The sequence below is a fragment of the Grampus griseus genome, assembly GCF_964374135.1.
Source record: "Grampus griseus genome assembly, chromosome: 7".
In the NCBI taxonomy this organism is placed as follows: Eukaryota; Metazoa; Chordata; class Mammalia; order Artiodactyla; family Delphinidae; genus Grampus; species Grampus griseus.
In genome coordinates this window covers 34,363,686-34,384,682 of record NC_139001.1, presented here as the reverse complement: position 1 = coordinate 34,384,682, position 20,997 = coordinate 34,363,686, and the positions used below count along the sequence as shown (strand labels likewise).

Genomic DNA, 20,997 nt, shown 5'->3' with positions numbered 1-20,997 from the left:
AAGGTTGGGAGTAGTCATAGTGGCCATTTATAAGTCAGATATGAGAGAGTAAAAGACATGTACATGAGGGAGACAGGTGGCATAGAAGAGAATTGATGCACAGAGATGACATGAGGGAGACCAGGAGATATGTGAAAGCAAAGTCCCTCATTTCTTAACACACTCCCAGCTCCAATGCCCCTAGTGCCCAACAATACTGAATTTTTTCCTTGATCTTTATTTTTTTAAGTCAACTTAAGTAGGTCTATGCTCCTTGCACCCTAATATAAACCTGTGCTCTTTGAGCCCTAAGTTAAGTAAATTATAATCCAAGAGTAAGATTTTTTAAGCACAGTGTGGCAGGAATCTGGCTTAGGTGTAAAAAAACATAACACCAGCATGCCTAGGTTGGAACACATTACTTCTTGGAATCTTCCTTCTAACTATTTCTGTAAAGAAGATCAAGTTAATAATAAAGTGACTTGCTTTATGAAATTATTTCAAATTAGTTAAAAGTAGAGATATCTTAAAAAAACAACTTTAGAGTGCTTGGTCTGTAGATTATCTTTCTAAAAATATTTAAGCACCAGACTGGTTTTTAAAAAAAAACGAAAGAAAAAAAAAAAGGACTATGTATAGATTAAAAAACGTACAGTAGAAACTCAGTGCTTCCAACCTTTCCAACTGTAGAGAAAAAGTCTGAAGCGATGCTCTTCTTTTTTCTTTTTCTAAAATTTATTTATTTTATTTATTTATTTTTGGCTGTGTTGGATCTTCACTGCTGGGCACGGGCTTTCTCTAGTTGCAGTGAGTGGGGGCTAGTCTTGGTTGCAGTGCGCGGGCTTCTCATTGCGGTGGCTTCTCTTGTTGTGGAGCCCGGGCTCTAGGTGCACGGGCTTCAGTAGTTGTGGTGCACGGGCTCAGCAGTTGTGGCTCATGGGCTCTAGAGAGCAGGCTCAGTAGTTGTGGCGCATGGACTTAGTTGCTCCACAGCATGTGGGATCTTCCCGGACCAGGGCTCGAACCTGTGTCCCCTGCACTGGCAGGCGGATTCTTAACTACTGCGCCACCAGGGGAGCCCTGAAGTAATGCTCTTCTGATGAGAAATAAAATAATATAGCACACCACATAAAAAGTTTTGGAGGTGGATGATGGTGATGGTAGCACAACATTATGAATGTATTTAATATAACTGGACTGTACACTTAAAAATGGTAAAGATGGTAAATTTTATGTTATGGGTATCTTACAATTTAAAAAATTGGGAAAGGGACTTCCCTGGTGGTCCACTGGGTAAGACTGTGTGCTCCCAGTGCAGGGGGCCTGGGTTCGATCCCTAGTCAGGGAACTAGATCCCACAGGCCAAAACTAAGAGTCCACATGCTACAACTAAGAAGTCTGCATGCTGCAACTAAGAGCCCACATGCCACAACGAAGATTCTGCATGCCACAACTAAGACCTCGCGCAGCCAAAATAAATTAAAAAGAAAAAAAAAAATTGTAGCACAATGTTGCCTAACCTACCAGACTACTTTTATGTATCCTGCAAAGCAATTTCGGCCACTCACAGAAATATGAGCGTACACTCCCAACTCCAACAACCACCACCCCCCTCACCCCACAAATACCTTGAACATGGCGTCCTAAAACTTCCACATAGTTCTGATCTTTTAAAACTTCCTGGTCATCTTCCTCCAAATCATATTCTGGCTTCTTTATTATTTTTTTTGTGTTGACCAAAAGCTGGGCTCTCTCCTTTTTTATTTTAGCTCCTATAAGAACATCCAAAGAATCAGAACATGACAGGTATAAATTCTTTCTAAACACTACATTTAAATAAATAAACTATACTATTATATTGTCATTACTTAAAAGCTGGAAAAAAATTCAGTGTTTTCTCTTTGATTCAAGTACAGATCTCTCTTCCACAGTTTATAAGTTAAAAAAACAAAACCTTTAAATTATATATTTTGGGGGGTCAAAATAACTATACATTTTAATTACAATGGGTGGTTATCACTTACCGCCACTACTGAGCATTTCACATTAGATGAGGCTTTATTATTTTTAATTTTCAGTACATTTTGAATGGAATAAACTAAAAATTAAGATTTGCAGTCTTACTAGATCAAATATTCTGTGCTGTATTTTCAAAATAGAAGATTAAATTATTTTTAAAAGTGAAATAATACATAACCATTATATAAGCATCCCTTCAACTGTATAATCATTCAGTACCTCCTTCTCTATCAAGAATGTGATTAAGAACATCATCATCTCCCACAAACTGAACCTCCAGCATCTTGTCTTCCTTTGATTCCAGCTTGCTCGTCATTGCCAACCTAAACAAAAGCAATGAAGCACTCAAAAGTGATGAAAAATTCATATCAACAGCCAAATAAACATTCACATAATGAATACATGTATTTGCATAAAAGTTTTAAAAGTCTTTAAGTATGAAAAATACATTGTCATTATTGTATCAATATTGTGTTTTTGATAATAAGTAACTCAATTCTTTATCTGAAAAATGGAAGAGAGGAAGAAGTGCCTGAGATTAGGAAAAAGCCAAATCCAATCAAGGTAACTAAAATATAATGACAAGAAAACAATTCTGCCTGTAAAGAAAGCTCTAACCAATATACAGAATAACAACATTATTAGAAAGGGGGAGGTTAATACATGAGAGTTTAGAAAAGGGGCAGCCAAACAAAGAATAATGGTTTGGTGGATTTTCGTATCTGTTCGCTAGAAAGATATAGTCCACTGGGGGAAGTCTGTGTGCTTCACTGGTGTACCAAGACTGGATCAAATAATTTTCAAGCATCGCCCTTTACTATTAAATTGCATGCTCACCAAACAACCTTACAATCATGAATATGGCTTTCTAGGTATCTTGGTAACTAAAGAGTAAGCATGAATCTTTCCAGTACTTTAGAATCAGTTCTTCACTGAACAAATTTCGGATTTGGCAAGCAAAAGTTTGATCAACTCTGGCTACGCTGACAAAATTTAATTTCAGAACTTATAATGCTAATGCCTGAAACAAATAAACGATTCCAACTAGTTGTCAGCTAATCAGTTTACTCAAAAAATGAATTTTTTTCTCTCTTCTCTCTCTCATAAATCCTATTTATGCCTTTTCCCCTGACAAGAGGATCTACTGATTGAGTCCCCCATGAGTCAGTTATCTGCATGCAGATAACTCACTAAATGTTGCCAAGTTTTCTTTTGTAACTAGCACACTTAAATGATTTGTCTCAGTTTTCATTTACCTTTAAAGGTACTACATATTCTGCAGCTGGGAAATTCAAGTAGAGTCACCTGTAACTGGAAAAAGAACTCAGTCAGGCCAGCTAACAGGAAAACGACAGCAACCAAAGAAGTTCATGAGTTTTAACAACCAAGATGAGTAGATAAAGGCAGATCTTAGAAAGCCAAAGTTGTTATGATGGCACAGTAAAGGGCAAAATGACCATTACCATTTTGGCCAGGGAGCCTCAGAGACTGAGAAGATCTAACTTGTGGGGGCAAGTAGGTGGAGGGAGGCCAAAATGTGAGCACTTACTATGTGCTAGACACTCTTCTCAATATTCTATATGTATTCTCATTTAATCCTCACAACAATTCCATTAGGTTTATACTTTGTGTACAAAGATTATACTTCATCTATAATTTATATGGCCACTGCCAGTAGAACATATCCATTTGGACCAACCTCCTAGTCATGATACTGCTTCTTATTATGGGGAACTGGGTGTATTAGAGAAGAAGTTTAATGCATATGTGACATTTATACAAAATTAAGAAACACAACTTCTTTCTATCTGTATAAAATAAAGTTTTTTAAGGGGCTGTTTGTCAGGCACTGTGTTAGGCACTTTTATGTATACCAGATCAATAAATCCTCAGATTCTCTGAGATGGTTAAAATATATTTAATTCCCCTAATTTACAGATGAGTAAACTGAGGTTAAAGATTAAATTACTCCTTCAAATTCACACAATTAGAAAGTGTGTTAGGGCTGAAACCCAAGTTTAACTAATTCCAAAGACCCTGATCATTTTATTAAATGACACAACTTCTCCTGCCATTAAATACAAACCTGTTATCCTAAATGCTTGTCTTGACCTCTGGAAACTATTCATAATATGTTTAGTCATTCTCCCACACAGCGGTTCAAATATCCAAGAACTTCTACAGTTCCTCTAGGTTTCTAGTTCATTAGGTTAAACATCACTAGTTCTATCAAGCATACTTTTAAGAGCAGCATAGGCTACATTATTTAAAACTACATACTGCTGTGTTCTACAAAGGATTTGAAGCAATAACAATAAGCAGTGCAATACAACAAATGATAAACTATACACACTAATAGGGAATCTGGGTCAGGGAAAATATAAAGGCAGAACATAAAATCACACAAAGAATTTGGGCTCTTAGCTTCCTGGCAATCAAAAGGAGTAAAGGTCAGTTACATTACCTCTTATTAGCAAAAGTTTAGTAGTCCCTTCAGGGGGAAAAAAAGATTTTCAAGGAAAATTTAAAAACAAATATTCTAGACAACTTAATATTGTCCTAGGCAATTTCCGTACGGTATTTTATGTAAGAATTGTCTGGACAGAGGCAGCCTAACTTAGTCTTGTTTGTAGCCAAATGCATTTATACGTAATTTTCTTTTCTAGATATTAAGGGCATCTTATTATGCAGTACAGAATCAAAAAACTGAAATTTCTACAAAAACCTTGAAAGAAACCTTTCCTTCCTTCTTCTCCAACATTTTCTGAAAACAAAAACAAAAAAACCCCAGTACAATCGCATAATAAAATGAAAATATTTAGTGACCACTTACTCTTCAAGGCACTGTCTTGGTGCTTACTTTTAAGTAAACTCTTTTCAAGGAGTTAACAAGGTAATACAGCAGCACCAAATGAGCAGTTACCACAATACACTCTCCTTTGAGAGCAAATAAAAGATTTGCTACAATTTAAAAAAAAACATAATCCTTTAAAAAAAGAAGGTGGTATAGTTTAGTGGCTATGCACCAATTTTAATACCAGATAAACCTGGGTTCCGATCTTAACTCCACACTTACAACTGTGTGACTCTGGACAAAGTTGTGACGATTAAATGAGACCATGTGCTTGGCCTATGAAAATGCTAACTAGGTTCCTTACTACGGGTATTTTTACTTTAAATTTCAACTTAACCATGCAGATCTCTTATACAATTCCATATCCCAACTAATGTCTGACGAAATAAAATTCATATTTTATGGCAAGACGATTTAAACATATTTAAATATAAACATAAAATTTTTCTTTGCCTACTTGGGCCTCCTCCCTCCACTTTAGTGTGTATTGCGCATCTGCATTAACCAGACCTCTTTAGGAGATAACTTCCTTCTTATCTTGTAAGGGGCCAGCATGACCCATGACCCACTCTTTGCTTTGTATGTGTAGATTTGGATTGTGTAAACTGTCAATAATACGCCATTTAATGTACAGCCCACAGTCTCAAAAACATCTAACAGTGCTTTGACTTCTAACAAACGGAACAGTTCTTAGAGCTTTCTGAGAGGCTGTTCTCAGAGTTATAACCCTGTTTGGCTCAAATAAAATTTTCCACTTCTTTCTTAGATCGACTACTGATCAATTTTCGTCAGCACATCTAACAGAAAAAAGTGCTCAATAAATGTTGAATGAATGATGCCCATTTAATGTGCAGTGCCATCACACAAAGGTGTAGGGCCATGCTATTTTTCTTCAGATTGCAATTGAACTAGGGGAAGGTGTAGTGGTTCTATTAGGATTTCAGCTGTAAAGCGAAAAGTACTGCATCAGCTTGTTTTAACTTAAAAAGCTCTACCAAAGGAGCCTGGTTTATCAACATTTTACAACCAAGCATTGTCCCAGGGTGACTGTATTCAGTTAGGATTCATTTGGTGCTTCCAGGCTGGGATGACATCAAAGGGTTCTCGCTCCAGTGGTAGTTCTGGGACAAGATCTCTTCCTCCTCAGCCCTCATTGTACGTGTTCCTCTCCCAGGACACCTTACTACTTTTGGTATGGATTTTTACAGTTCTCCCTCTGCACGCGGAAGGCTCATCACGCCGGAAAACAGATACGTTGGTAACAGACACCCCTTGCACAGAAGGCCCATCACTACTGGACAGAGGAACGGTCTTTAAAGAGGGAGCCTCTCACCCCAACAAATATTTACTGACTTCGGTCTGGGCCTCGCGCAACTGACCAGCTGGCCGTTCTCGGCCAGCCGAGGGTCCTCAGGGCAGCGGGGCCGGAGGCAGCCTGGGGAGGGCAGAGAGGGAGGCGCAGCGACGCTGCCCGGAGTGCCGAGGTGAAGGTCGGGGACTGGGTGCACCTGGACTCACCTCACAAGCCCCGAGCTAAGCAGGAGAGGGAGGCAAGCTGCCCCGCCGCCCAACCACGCACCGCCAGGTCTCCGGGTGGCGCGGCTGCGGTCGCCTCGTGCCTGCCGGACGCTACCCCGCTGAATCGTCGCCGCTGGAAAAGCGGCTTCGGCCCCAGCGGGAAAGGCCAATTCTTTTAGGCAGTGCAGAAGCAGGGTCGCGGGGTCGCGAGGTCAAGCAGGTCCGCTCCGGAGGCCAGCGAGTGGGGCGGGGGATGGGCAGCCTCCCTCCTTCACACCGAATCTCCCGCCCTGCTCAGGAGGCGGAGCCCCAGGGAGCCAATAGGAAGTGGCGTTGGCTGAGAGCGATGGCTCTGCCCGCCAGTCGGCGCCGGTCTGATGGCCTCGCCCACAAGAAACCCGAAGAAAACGAATCCCTAAGCACTGGGTTCTGGGCTTTGCTTTTCCTCTTTCCGTTTCCGGTGAAGGGAGAAGGAAGTGTTGGTTAGATCTGAGGAAACTGGAGGAGTTGGAGTGGGCTGAGTGGGCTCTGTGGCTTGACGCAATCTTGAAAGTGTTCATTGGTTTCTCTTTACACCTTCTTTGACGCAATCTTGAAAGTGTTCATTGGTTTCTCTTTATACCTTCTTTTGAGGAAAAAGATAATGGGAATGAATTTGAGTTTATTTATTTATTTATAACGTTACCTCATTTGGCGTGAAAGGTAGGATCAAGTGCATCTTAGGGGTTTGGGGTGGGGAGGCGGGGAGCAATGCTCTCTAGTAAGAAGAGAATTTTGGCTGGGGCACTGAATGTGGAGATGGGAATCAGACTGCTAATAGGATGAAGAGACAGGGAAAATAGAAGGAATAGATGCAGAGAAAGCTGAGGCAAAAGATAATGAGGAAGAAAAAGAATGAACCTGCTGGAGTAACAGTGTCACCCACTAATAATACGATTTTATTTGGATTCATTCATTCATTCAAAACAAAACCTGCGTACAAGATAATAACGTTACACTTTTGAGCGAGCTGAGCACGGTCTCTGCCCTCACAGTAGATCCTATAGGGGAAGATACTGAATAGACAATATAGAGAAAAATGCTACGATTTGGGAAGTCCAGTGTTTATCGAACCACTGGAAGTAGTATCTAATTAAAGTACAGCAAGATTCAGGAACAATTTTCTTGGAAGAAGAGATATTTAAACTGAAACCTGAGGACTGAGTAGCTTTAAGCCAGAAAAAGAGGAGGGGTAAAGTTTTCCAGGTAGAAGGCCCAAATCAATATAGTGGGTGTATAAAGAGGCAAGTGCCACAAGTGCCAACGTTGGATCTGTTGTTATGAAGGGCTAGTTTGGCCCTTAGGGCACTAGTCAGATTTGTATTGAAAGATCATTCTGGATAAAGGAGGTAAAATGTGGGAGCAGAGGGAAGGAAGAGACAGATGGAGTCACACCATTTTGGAAGCTGTTTAGGACATCAGATTGGGAAATGGAAATGGTTGTAGCCTGGATAGCTCAGTATTCCATTTTGTTTAGCAGGATTTAAGAAAACAAAAGAGAAAGGTAATTTTCTGTACATTGGAGATAAAGAATTTGGGGGACTGAGTAGAGAGAAGATGAAAGAAAATGTAGCCAACAGTTAACAGTGAAGTGCTTGAAAAGTTCTTAAAAATGTGAAGATCTGGGAATATTTAATATTCAACTAATATGTTCTTTATGTTTCTGTGATGTAAACTCTCTTCCATCTCCCCCTCCAATCTTCACTAAACTCTTCTGCAAAGTCAGAGGACTTGGTGTGAGCAGTGGGTTTTGATTTTGTTTTTAATGGTATATGTGTGGAAAATAGAGGGAAGGAGCTGAGTTTCCCTTCTAGATTGATACTAGGCTAGATAAAAACAAAGAGCCATACCATTCAGAATGGAGATCCAGAATTCAGAAGTGGAAGTTGAAGATAGAGGTGATCATAAAATGGCAACTCCTGCATGTATTCACACACATTTTGTGTAGAACATTAGAACATTAGATTTTTCCAAGAGAAAGAGAGGACCAAGTCAATTTTGTGTATATCTTAAGGGGGTAGAGATGCCAGCAGTTAATTGGGTTATAGTTTGAAATTTAGGGCTAGGCTTTAAAAGTCTCTAATAGAATCTGATTAAACATGGTGAATTGAACACTGTCTTGAAATCCCACTAAAATAACAGAGTCAAAAATATTTTTTTGAAGTATAAACATACACACAAAAGAACAGGAAAGGAAGTGAGATAAGTTAATAAAATTTTGGAAGATGTATAGTGATCAGGCAAAGCAGAGTAAGCTGAAACCCAGGCCAGCAAAGGATGACGACAATAAGTCTGTTCCTGTCTTAGAACTCCAGTTAGTCTCAGGAATTAGTGTACAGGAACCTCTGAAGTCAGAAGAGGAGAATGGGACTGAGAACTGGAGAAATGGTCAAAGTCTGAAACAAGGAACAATTAGATCCTACATCTCTTGTCATACATAGCATAATAGCAGGCGTTTACAAGGTGAACCAGAGGATTGAGACTCAACAGAGTAGAAATGAGAAGTCATACTGAGTTTGGGGGTGGGGGTGGAACTGGAAGATTATGTGGGAGACTAGGAATTTTCTCTTGTTTGGCTCCCAGAGCACTGGCAACTAATCATTTATTTAAACACTTCTTCTTCAGAAGACTGATGAGAAGATGAGGAGGCCAGTGGGAAAAGCCAGTTGATCTGTTGATCCACATTGAAACCTGCTAGCTGATAATCCCTGCCCCTGCAGGCAGACTTTCCAGTCAATTTTTGCTTCACCAAACTTGAATAAAGCCTCAACTCTGAAAGAGACAAAATAAATAGACCAGGAGCAAAAAGATTATGTAGGAACCAGAAGAAAATTTATTCTGAACTGTAATTACAAATACCTCAGAGATAAAGACTTTATGAAAGAAGGAATATAAAAAAGAATGTGGGTCATCAAGTTTAGATTTCTAAAGAAATAACTTAAAATTTTAAACAACAGACTGCAGCATCAAGATATCAGCTGCACAGTTTTTTTCACCAATGATCTCATTTGTCAGCACAACAAATCAGAATGTCTTTATGTATTTCTTCCTCAGGAAGGTGACTGAGTTAAAAAATGTGAAATCATTTTTTCAAGTTTAATTATTTTTATATTCAAACAAGAGGTTTTTACCCAAACCATATTTTAGAAGATCAAATTCAAGAATACCAGTTCCTATGTTGCAAATTGAAATATAACTTAAATAGCTGCATAGATGTCAGTGAAAGATCTAGGTTAATCAACCAGGACCAGGTAGTTCTTGCGGACAAGTTAAGAGATATTTGCATTTGTTCCTAAATTTGGGAAACTCAATTAACTTTTGTTTTTATTGCCAGTCTTATGAAAAGCTTTATATTGATACTTTTGCTGTTTGAAAAAATCCATTTTGTCTTTGGGTCTTCTTTTTTGAACTGTTCAGTTTAGTCAATGAACTCTGAGCGCCTACCTGTACCAGGAACATAGCGCCCAGGTATGTCCCTTACCCTTAAGATTCTAGTTGGGTAGAAGGAATCAGATAATTTCAATACTAAGGTGTTAAGTGCAAAGATAGAATTTACTGAGAACTGCTAGGACAAATACCATTTAGCTCAGGCTGGTGGGTAAGTGAGTAAGAGGGTGGGGTAGCAGAGTAAAGGCCATTCCAACTTTAAACGGTAGAGAACGGGGGGTGGAGAAGGAATTGCAGGAAGAAAGTATGGTAATACAAACTGGGTGTGGTAATACAAAGTTTGGTGTTACTTAAATCTTAAGTGTAAGTAAGAATGATAGGAGAGGGACTTCCCTGGTAGTCCAGTGGTAAAGAATTCGCCTTACAATGCAGGGGATGCAGGTTCAATCCCTGGTCAAGAAACTAAGATCCCACATGCCATGGGCAACTAAGCCCGCATGCCACAATTACTAACCTCATATGCCGCAAACTACAGAGCACACGTGCCCCGAAGCCTGCACGCCACAACTAGAGAGAAGCCTGAGCACCATGTCGAAGAGCCTGCACGCTGCAATGAAAGATCCTGCATGCTGCAACTAAGACCTGACACAGCCAAAAATAAATTAAATAAATAATAAATAAATCTTAAAAAAAAAAAGAATGATAGGAGATGGGTTGGGAGAAGTAAAGGCCAGGCTAAAGAACATAGAATTTATCCTCTGTGATGGAACCATTGAATAATTGATAGGAGTTTTATATTAATCACTAAAGGAAGATAAATTTGAGAGGAGCATGGGGTCTAGTTAGGAGGCTATCAAAGCAGTGTGGATATGAAGTAAGACATGAATTTGAGCTGTGGTAGTAAAAGTTGAGAGGAAATGATGGATTTGCAAAAAAAAGGCAAAGTCAGCAAGATTTGGAGACTGGTTATAGAGGTAAGGGAGAGGAAAGATATAATTCCCAGGTTTCTGGTTTGGTTGCTTGGGTATAAGTTCCCAATTGTGCTATGAAAGAGAGATTACAAATAGAGGGAAGGAGTAGAAGAATTGAGTTTAGCTTGAGGCATCTTGACTTTGAAGTGCCTGAGAGATATTCAAACATCCTGCAAACAGTTGGATATGAGTTTGAAATTCATTCAAGAGGTCAAGGCCGAGAGACAGAGAGAGAGAGAGAGAGAGAGAGAGAGAGAGAGAGATCTAGGGGTCATTAGTGTATAGATTAAATCCAAAGGGGGAAAATTAAGAATTACCCAGAGATGTTGAGTACAGTAAGAAATTAAGTGAGATACTTCATCTTTTGAGGCAGGCAGCAAGGAGATGAGGATAGTTGCAGATATAGTTGTTCTTTGAAGTGGTAGGTGAGAAGAGGAAATTAAGAGTGTTCTAGCTTGATGACCTCCATTTTATGGAGGAAGCAAGAGTTGAGGCTGCTGAGAAAGTGATACTTAAAGTGATAAAGCTTTGGGACAGAAACTGAAAGGAATAGAACTAGGGCAGGCCAAGAAGTACAAGGACCTCAAAGTGTTGGGGGCTTAAGTTTGGGGCCAGTGAAATTGTATTGATGCCCATAGTGTTCAATGGCCTGATTAAGGTATTAGAGAAGGCAAATTGCAACATTGATATAAAAGAATATTTTTTAATGGAATGGATTACTGCCTTTCTTATATTGTCGTTACTGTTTTATATATTTCTTTAGGAAAACATTCTTACTGAGTCAGTGGTTCTGGATGGAGGAAGGAAAGTTTAGGTATGAATGCCAGAAGATTGTCATAGGATTAAAGAGGGTCTTCAATGATGACTGCACATGAGAATTACCTGGGGAGCTTTTAAAACTACTGATGCTGGGCTTCCCTGGTGGTGCAGTGGTTAAGAATCCGCCTGCCAATGCAGGGGACACAGGTTCGAGCCCTGGTCCAGGAAGATCCCACATGTCGTGGAGCAACTAAGCCAGTGCACCACAGTTACTGAGCCTGCACTCTACAACCCGTGAGCCACAACTACTAAGCTCACGAACCACAGTGACTGAAGCCCACACGCCTACAGCCCATGCTCCACAACAAGAGAAGCCACCTCAATGAGAAGCCCACGCACTGCAACAAAGAGTAGCGCCCGCTCACCACAACTAGAGAAAGCCTGCATGCAGCAATGAAGACCCAACGCAGTCAAAAATAAAATAAATTTACTTTAAAGAAAACAAACAAACTACTGATGCCATATCCCAATTCCAGAGGGTCTCAATGTGGCCTGGTCATCAGAATTTAAAAAAGAAATTCCCAGGGACTTCCCTGGTGGTCCAGTGGGTAAGACTCTGAGCTCCCAGTGCAGGGCTCCTGGGTTTGATTCCTGGTTGGGGAACTAGATCCTGCATGCGTGCCGCAACTAAGAGTCCCCATGCCACAACCCTGCAGGCCACAGCAAAGATCCTGTGTGCTGCAACGAAGACCCGGTGCAGCCAAAAAAAAAAAAAAAAAAAAAAAAAATTCCCAGATGATTTTAATGTTCAGCTAGGGGTGAAAACCACTGAGCTAGGGAGAATGAAAACTGGCAATAAATTATCAGATATGAAGTGACCTAGATGCTATGCATTAAACACACACTTGATAGGGGTACAGTAGGTCTAGAATGTCAGTGGCAGATGCCTCAGCAAGTAATTTCTACTGAGATATATTTAAAGATATCAATTGATTTTAATCATACTCAGGAAACAAAAGTGATTACCTCTTAGCGTCTAGGAATAAAAGAATATGGTAACCAGAAGCTATTTTATCTGCAGGATTTTCTTGAACCAGGGATAATGAGGCCTTCATAAATCACACACAAATTAGCAGTGAAAGATTTGGCAGAGTAAGCCCTAAAAAATGTGCACACAGTAATTCAAGTTCTGGGAAACTAGATATAGACTATAATCTTCGATTCAGAAATAATTTTACAGTGTGCATAACACCATTATTTATAGCAGTTGATAATAAATTAATATCTACAGATTTCTTAAAATCCTGTGATTAATCTTTTTGAATGTAATAGTGCTTTTTAGTTAAATTATACAGTGATTCAGAGCATAAGATTGTACTGGTTAACATAACCTGTCATAAAAAAAAGTTTTCATCATTCAATGTGTACTAAACATTGTTCCCTAAGACAAAGTGACAAAAGTGATTGGCCCTTCAAGTTTTAAAAGTCAGTACCACCCCTTTCTGATATAACATCTTGAACAAAACTAGGGCTGTTACCACAGATTATATCCATCCTATTTGGATTATGACCTAGGACCACAGTTAGACCTTTAGAGGCCCTAAACACAAAAGACTTTTATTTCTACCCTCTCCCATGTAGTTTAAAATAACATTAAATCATAAAATAATTTCAAGTAAGTCTAACAAAATACTGATTTCTTCCTAAGTTACCTGGCCACTTTTTTCCACGGTGGTTGGGAGGAAGGAAGTAAAATATTTTTATGTTCTGTATTTTGGGAACCTCTTTTTTTTTTTTTTTTTTTGCGGTACACGGGCCTCTCACGGTTGTGGCCTCTCCCGTTGCAGAGCACAGGCTCTGGACACGCAGGCTCAGCAGCCATGGCCCCCGGGCCTAGCCGCTCTGCGGCATGTGGGATCTTCCCAGACCGGGGCACGAACCCGCGTCCCCTGCATCGGCAGGCGGACTCTCAACCACTGCGCCACCAGGGAAGCCCTGGGAGCCTCTTCTTTATTATGGTCTAAACCAGCTTTTCTCAATTGAGGTTCCTCATATGAACCACAGAAAGACTATTTTCTCATTTCTCCAGAGAATGGTACATAATTAAGGATAGTACACAATTAGAACCATTGTATATATGTAGGAGAAAAGTTTATTTATAACTATGGATACCTAGGGTATTAGGACTCAATTCTTTCATGGATTTAATTTGCCTGTTAGTTATCTAGCTCTACTGAGGTCAAATCTCCCCTTCCTTCCCAACTCCCACAGGGGCCTTGGCCTTGTGGGGATAGGGCAAGTGTACCAATAGCTGAGAACAATCAACATTTTATGAAGCAGTATCTTGATAGTTAAGTGCATAAGTCTGTGAGCCTGAGTGTCTGGGTTCAATCTCAGCTCTACCATTTACTAGCTCTGTGACCTTGGACAGATGAACTTTCCTTTTCTTATAAAGGAAGAATAACTACTTATCAGACACTTGTATTAACTGAATATTGAATTGTGGCACTTTCATCAAAGTGTTTAGAACGGTGCCTGGCACATCCTAGCACTGAATAAATGTTGTTTTTGTTTAATACATCTTTGGACCATAAAGTATTGTGACCTGGACCAGACTTGTATGTGTGTGGAGGGATAGTACCTCCATTATCTTATTAATATTCACTATTTTATTACAGTACCTTAAAGTGACTTTCCCCTTTGTACTTTCTCTGTATTTTCTAAGGTTTTCAAAATGAGCAAGTAATACTTTCTTTTTTTGGCTGCACTGCATGGCACGCGGGATCTTACTTCCCCGACAGGGATCAAACCCATGCCTCCAGAAGTGGAAGTGTGGAGAATTAACCATGGGAATGCCAGGGAAGCCCCAAGTAATACATTTTTAATAAAAGGAAAATTGAAACTGTCAACTGGTAAAACTCATTCTTCCTAACTAATGCAGAACTAGAGTCGAGGAGAAAAAAACCAGGCTTGGTGAGTTGCCTTAAGCCACTCTTCTGGAACTGCTAATCTACACCAGCAATTTTGGATTAAGGCATAAGATATAAAAGAGAAAACAAAGTTTTGGTCCATCAATAAGGAATAATAGCCATAAGGAACAGGTATAGAAGAGATTTTTCTAGGGAGTGCATGTAAAGGGAAGGGAAAAGGAGGCCTGGGGCTCAGCCCTTCATTAAACCCACATTCCAAGAGAAGGCTAAATAAAGTATTACCTTTAGAAAACACAATGTGGGAAAGAGTGAAAAAAATTATTGATTAGAGAACTAACTGCTGGTAAGACTGTCAGGAAAACAGGCACTTTCATACATTGCTGAAGAGTGTAAATTGTACTGTAATAATGATGGCTCCTCGTATAAGGACCCAGGAAAGAAAATTAGTCCTAACGTCTCAGTATTAGAAACAGTCGTGCTTCACCTGAGAAGTTGATTTGTTCTATCTTAAGGATATCTGAAAATCACATGACTAATCTATGCCTCTTTGTATTTGGCTGCTATAAAGTTCAGAGAGAAATTTGTATCTCAACAATAACATAAAAGTATGAACACATTTTATGTATTAATTTCACACATGCCTACATGTTATTTCTTATTTTGGGTGCTATATGTAATTTTATATATTGCCTTAATTTTATAAATTTCCTTAATAGGGTATCATATAAATTAAAAAGTTCAGGGAGATAGGTTCAAGATGGCAGAGTAGAAGGACATGCACTCACTCCCTCTTGCGAGAGCACTGAAATCATAACTAACTGCTGAACAATCATCGACAGGAAGACACTGGAACTCACCAAAAAAGATACCCCATATCCAAAGATAAAGGAGAAGCTGCAGTAAGATGGTAGGAGGGGCACAATCACAATAACATCAAATCCCATAACCGCTGGGTGGGTGACTCACAAACTGGAGAACAATTATACCACAGAAGTCCATCCACTGGAATGAAAGTTCTGAGCCACACTTCAGGCTTCCCAACCTGGGGTCTGGCAATGGGAGGAGGAATTCCCAGAAAATCAGACTTTGAAGGATAGTGGAATTTGATTGCAGGAATTTGACAGGACTGGGGAAAACAGAGACTCCACTCTTGGAGGGCACACACAGAGTAATGTGTACATCAGGACCCAGGGGGAAGGAGCAGTGACCCCATAGGAGACTGAACCAGACTTACCTGCTAGTACTGCAGGGTCTCTGCAGAGGTGGGGGACGGCTGTGGCTCACTGTGGGGACAAGGACACTGGCAGCAGAAGTTCTGGGAAGTACTCCTCGGTATGAGCCATCCCGCAGTCCACCATTAGCCCCACCAAAGAACCTGTATGTAGGCTCCAGTGCTGGGTCACCTCAGGCCAAACAACCAACAGGAAGGGAACTCAGCCCCACACATCAGCAGACAAGGGGATTTAAGTTTTACTGAGCTCTGCCCGCTCTACCCACCACCAGTCCCTCCCACTAACAATCCTGCAGCCTGTGGAATGAAAACCACTCACAGAAATATATACAAAATGAAAGGCAGATCACTATGTACCAGATGAAGAAACAAGATAAAACCCCAGACAAACAACTAAATGAAGTGGAGATAGGCAGCCTTCCAGAAAAAGAATTCAGAATAATGATAGTGAAGATGATCCAGGATCTCGGAAAAACAATGGAGGCAAAGATCGAGAAGATGCAAGAAATGTTTAACAAAGACCTAGAAGAATTAAAGGACAAAAACCCAGAGATGAACAATACAATAACTGAAATGAAAACTACACTAGAAGGAATCAAGAGCAGAATAACTGAGGCAGAAGAACGGATAAGTGACCTGGAAGACAGAATGGTGGAAATCACTGCCGCAGAACAAAATAAAGAAAAAAGAATGAAAAGAAATTAAGACAGCCTAAGAAGCCTCTGGGACAACATTAAATGTACCAACACTCGCATTATAGGGGTCCCAGAAGAAGAGAGAGAAGAGAGAAAGGACCTGAGAAAATATTTGAAGAGATTACAGTCGAAAACTTCCCTAACATGGGAAAGGAAATAGCCATCCAAGTCCAGGAAGCACAGAGAGTCCCAGGCAGGATGAAGCCAAGGAGAAACACTCCGAGACACATAGCAATCAAACTGAAAAAAATTAAAGACAAAGAAAAATCATTAAAAGCAACAAGGGAAAAATGACAAATACATACAAGGGAACTCCCATAAGGTTAACAGCTGACTTCTCAGCAGAAACCCTACAAGACAGAAGGGAGTGGCAGGATATATTTACAGTGATGAAAAGGAAGAACCTACAACCAAGATTACTCTACCCAGCAAGGATCTCATTCAGATTCAATGGAGAAATCAAAAGCTTTTCAGACAAGCAAAAGCTAAAAGAATTCAGCACCACCAAACCAGCTCTACAACAAATGCTAAAGGAACGTCTCTAAGTGGGAAACAAGAGAAGAAAAGGACCTACAAAAACAAACCCAAAACAATTAAGAAAATGGTAATAGGAACATACATATCGATAATTACCTTAAACATGAATGGATTAAATACTCCAACCAAAAGACACAGACTGGCTGAATGGACACAAAAACAAGACCTGTATATATGCTGTCTACAAGAGACCTACTTCAGACCAAGGCATGCACACAGACTGAAAGTGAGGGGATGGAAAAATATATTCCATGCAAATGGAAATCAAAAGAAAGCTGGAGTAGCAATATTCATATCAGATAAAATAGACTTTAAAATAAAGAATGTTACAAGAGACAACGAAGGATGCTATATAATGATCAAGGGATCAATCCAAGAAGAAGATATAACAACTGTAAATATATATGCACCCAACATAGAAGCACCTCAATACATATGGCAAATGCTAACGGCTATAAAAGAGGAAACTGACAGTAACACAATGATAGTGGGGGACTTTTACACCTAACTTACACCAATGGACAGATCAACCAGACAGAAAATAAGGAAACATAAGCTTTTAATGACACAATAGACCAGAGAGATTAGGTGATATATATAGGACATTCCATCCCAAAACAGCAGATTACACTTTCTTCTCAAGTGCACACGGAACATTCTTCAGGATAGATCACACATTGGGTCACAAACCAAGCATCGGTAAATTTAAGAAAATTGAACTCATATCAAGCATCTTTTCCAACCACAGCGCTATGAGATTACAAATAAATTACAGGGAAAAAAACCGTAAAAAACACAAACACATGGAGGTTAAACAATAGTTACTGTACTTCCATGTTAGCGCAGTGGTTAAGAATCCACTGCCAATGCAGGAGACATGGGTTCGAGCCCTGGTTCAGGAAGATCCCACATGCCATGGAGGAACTAAGCCCATGCGCCACAACAACAGAGCCTGCGCTCTAGAGACTGTGAGCCACAATTAGCGAGCCTGTGTGCCACAACTACTGAAACCCATGCACCTAGAGCACATGGTCTGCAACAAGAGAAGCCACTACAATGAGAGGCTCACTCACTGCAGCGAAGAGATTCCCCACTCGCCGCAACTAGAGAAAGCCCGTGTGCAGCAACAAAGACTCAATGCAGCCAAAAATAAATAAATTAATTTAAAAGAGATCTTGCAGCTTCTGCTTTAAAAACAAAAAACAATGTTACTAAATAACCAAGAGATCACTGAAGAAATCAAAAAATACCGGAGAAAAATGACAACGAAAACACGACAATCCAAAACCTATGCAATGCAGCAAAAGCAGTTCTAAGAGGGAAGTTTTTAGCAATACAATCCTACCTCAAGAAACAAGAAAAATCTCAAATAAACAATCTAACCTTACACCTAAAGGAACTAGAGAAAGAAGAACAAACAAAACACAAAGTTAGCAGAAGGAAAAAAATCATATGGATCAGAGAAGAAATAAATGAAATAGAAACAAAGAAAGCAATAGCAAACATCAATAAAACTAAAAGCTGGTTCTTTGAGAAGATAAACAAAATTGATAAACCATTAGCCAGACTCATCAAGAAAAAGAGGGAGAGGACTCAAATCAATAAAATTAGAAATGAAACAGGAGAAGTTACAACGGACACCACAGAAATACAAAGCATCCTAAGAGACTACAACAAGCAACTCTATGCCAATAAAATGGACAACCTGGAAGAAATGGACAAATTCTTAGAAAGGCATAACCTTCCAACACTGAACCAGGAAGAAATAGAAAATATGAACAGACCAATCGCATGTAATGATATTGAAACTGTGATTACAAAATTTCCAACAAACAAAAGTTCAGGACCAGATGGCTTTACAGGTGAATTCTATCAAACATGTAGAGAAGAGCTAACACCCATCCTTCTCAAACTCTTCCAAAAATTTGCAGAGGAAGGAAAACTCCCAAACTCATTCTATGAGGCCACTGTCACCCTGATAGCAAAATCAGACAAAGATACTGCAAAAAAAGAAAATTACAGACCAATATCACTGATGAATATAGATGCAAAAATCCTCAACAAAATACTAGCAAACAGAATCCAACAGCACATTAAAAGGATCATAAACCACAATCAAGTGGGATTTATTCCAGGGATGCAAGGATCCTTCAATATATGCAAATCAATCAATTTGATACACCATATTAACAAACTGAAGAATAAAAACGATATGACCATCTCAATAGATGCAGAAAAAGCTTTTGACAAAATTCAACACCCATTTATGATAAAAACTCTCCAGAAAGTGCGCAGAGAGGGAACCTACTTCAACATAATAAAGTCCATATATGACAAATGCATAGCAAACATCATTCTCAATGGTGAAAAACTGAAAGCACTACCTCTAAGATCAGGAACAAGACAAGGATGTCCACTCTCACCACTCTTATTCAACATAGTTTTGGAAATCCTAACCACAGCAATCAGAGAAGAAAAAGAAAAGGAATACAAATTGGAAAAGAAGTAAACCTGTCACTGCAGATGACATGATACTATACATAGAGAATCCTAAAGATGCCACCAGAAAACTACTAGAGCTAATCAATGAATCTGGTAAAGTTGCAGCATACAAAATTAATGCACAGAAATCTCTTGCATTCCTATACATTAACAACAAAAGATCAGAAAGAGAAATTAAGGAAACACTCCCATTTATTACCATTGCAACAAAAAGAATAAAATACCTAGGAATAAACCTACCTAAGGAGGTAAAAGACCTGTACTCAGAAAACGAAGACGCTGATGAAAGGAATCAAAGATGACACAAACAGATGGAGAGATATACCACGTCCTTGGATTGGAAGAATCAAAATTGTGAAAGTGACTCTACCTCCCAAAGCAATCTACAGATTCAATGCAATCCCTATCAAATTACCAATGGCATTTTTTTACAGAACTAGAACAAAAAATCTTAAAATTTGTATGGAGACACAAAAGACCCCGAATAGCCAAAGCAATCTTGAGGGAAAAAAATGGAGCTGGAGGAATCAGACTTGCTGACTTCAGACTATACTACAAAGCTACAGTAATCAAGACAATATGGTACTGGCACAAAAACAGAAATATAGATCAATGGAACAGGATAGGAAGCTCAGAGATAAACCCACGCACCTATGATCAATGATAAAGGAGGCAAGGATATACAATGGAGAAAAGAGTGTTTCTTCAATAACTGGTGCTGAGAAAACTGGACAGCTACAGGTAAAAGAAAGAAATTAGAACAGTCCCTAACACCATACACAAAAATAAACTCAAAATGGATTAAAGACCAGACATATAAAACCCTTAGGGGAAAACATAGGAAGAACACTCTTTGACATAAGTCACAGCAAGATCTCTTTTGACCCACCTTCTAGAGTAATGGAAATAAAAACAAAAATAAACAAATGGGACCTAATGAAACTTAAAAGCTTTTGCACAGCAAACTATAAACAAGACAAAAAGACAACCCAAGTATGGGAGAAAATATTTGCAAATGAATCAACAAAGATTAATCTCCAAAATATATAAACAGCTCATGCAGCTCAATATTAAAAAAACAAACAACCCAATCCAAAAATGGGCAGAAGACCTAAATAGACATTTCTCCAAAGAAGACATACAGGTGGGCAAGAAGCACATGAAAAGCTGCTCAGCATCACTGATTATTAGAGAAATGCAAATCAAAACTACAATGAGGCATCACCTCACACAGGTTAGAATGGGTGTGCTGGAGAGGGTGTGGAGAAAAGGGAACCCTCTTGCACTGCTGGTGGGAATGTAAATTGATACAGCCACTATGGAGAACAGTATGGAGGTTCCTTAAAAAACTAAGAATAGGGGCTTCCCTGGTGGCGCAGTGGTTGAGAATCCTCCTGCCGATGCATGCAGCAGCTAGGCCCGTGAGCCATGGCTGCTGAGCCTGTGCGTCCGGAGCCTGTGCGTCCGGAGCCTGTGCTCTGCAACAGGAGAGGCCACAACAGTGAGAGGCCCACGTACCGCAAAAAAAAAAAAAAAAGAAAAGAAAAAGAAAAAAACTAAGAATAGAACTACATAT

General features: G+C 39.5%; 1 protein-coding gene across 2 annotated transcripts in view; it reads right to left on the bottom strand.

The window, feature by feature from the left end:
* The window catches only part of ORC2 (origin recognition complex subunit 2), a 51,089-nt gene extending 44,458 nt beyond the window's left edge, over positions 1-6,631 (bottom strand). The window contains exons 1-4 of one of the 2 annotated variants that reach the window (XM_082658626.1): positions 6,371-6,631; positions 3,255-3,309; positions 2,218-2,321; positions 1,608-1,751 (exon numbers count right to left, since the gene is read on the bottom strand). In XM_082658626.1, coding sequence (XP_082514752.1) covers positions 1,608-1,751; positions 2,218-2,314 — 241 coding nt within the window. In that variant the 5' untranslated portion in view covers positions 2,315-2,321; positions 3,255-3,309; positions 6,371-6,631. The remainder of the gene's footprint in view (positions 1-1,607; positions 1,752-2,217; positions 2,322-3,254; positions 3,310-6,370) is intronic. The other variant, XM_082658627.1, reaches the window with a different exon arrangement.
* Positions 6,632-20,997: the final 14,366 nt, after the last annotated feature.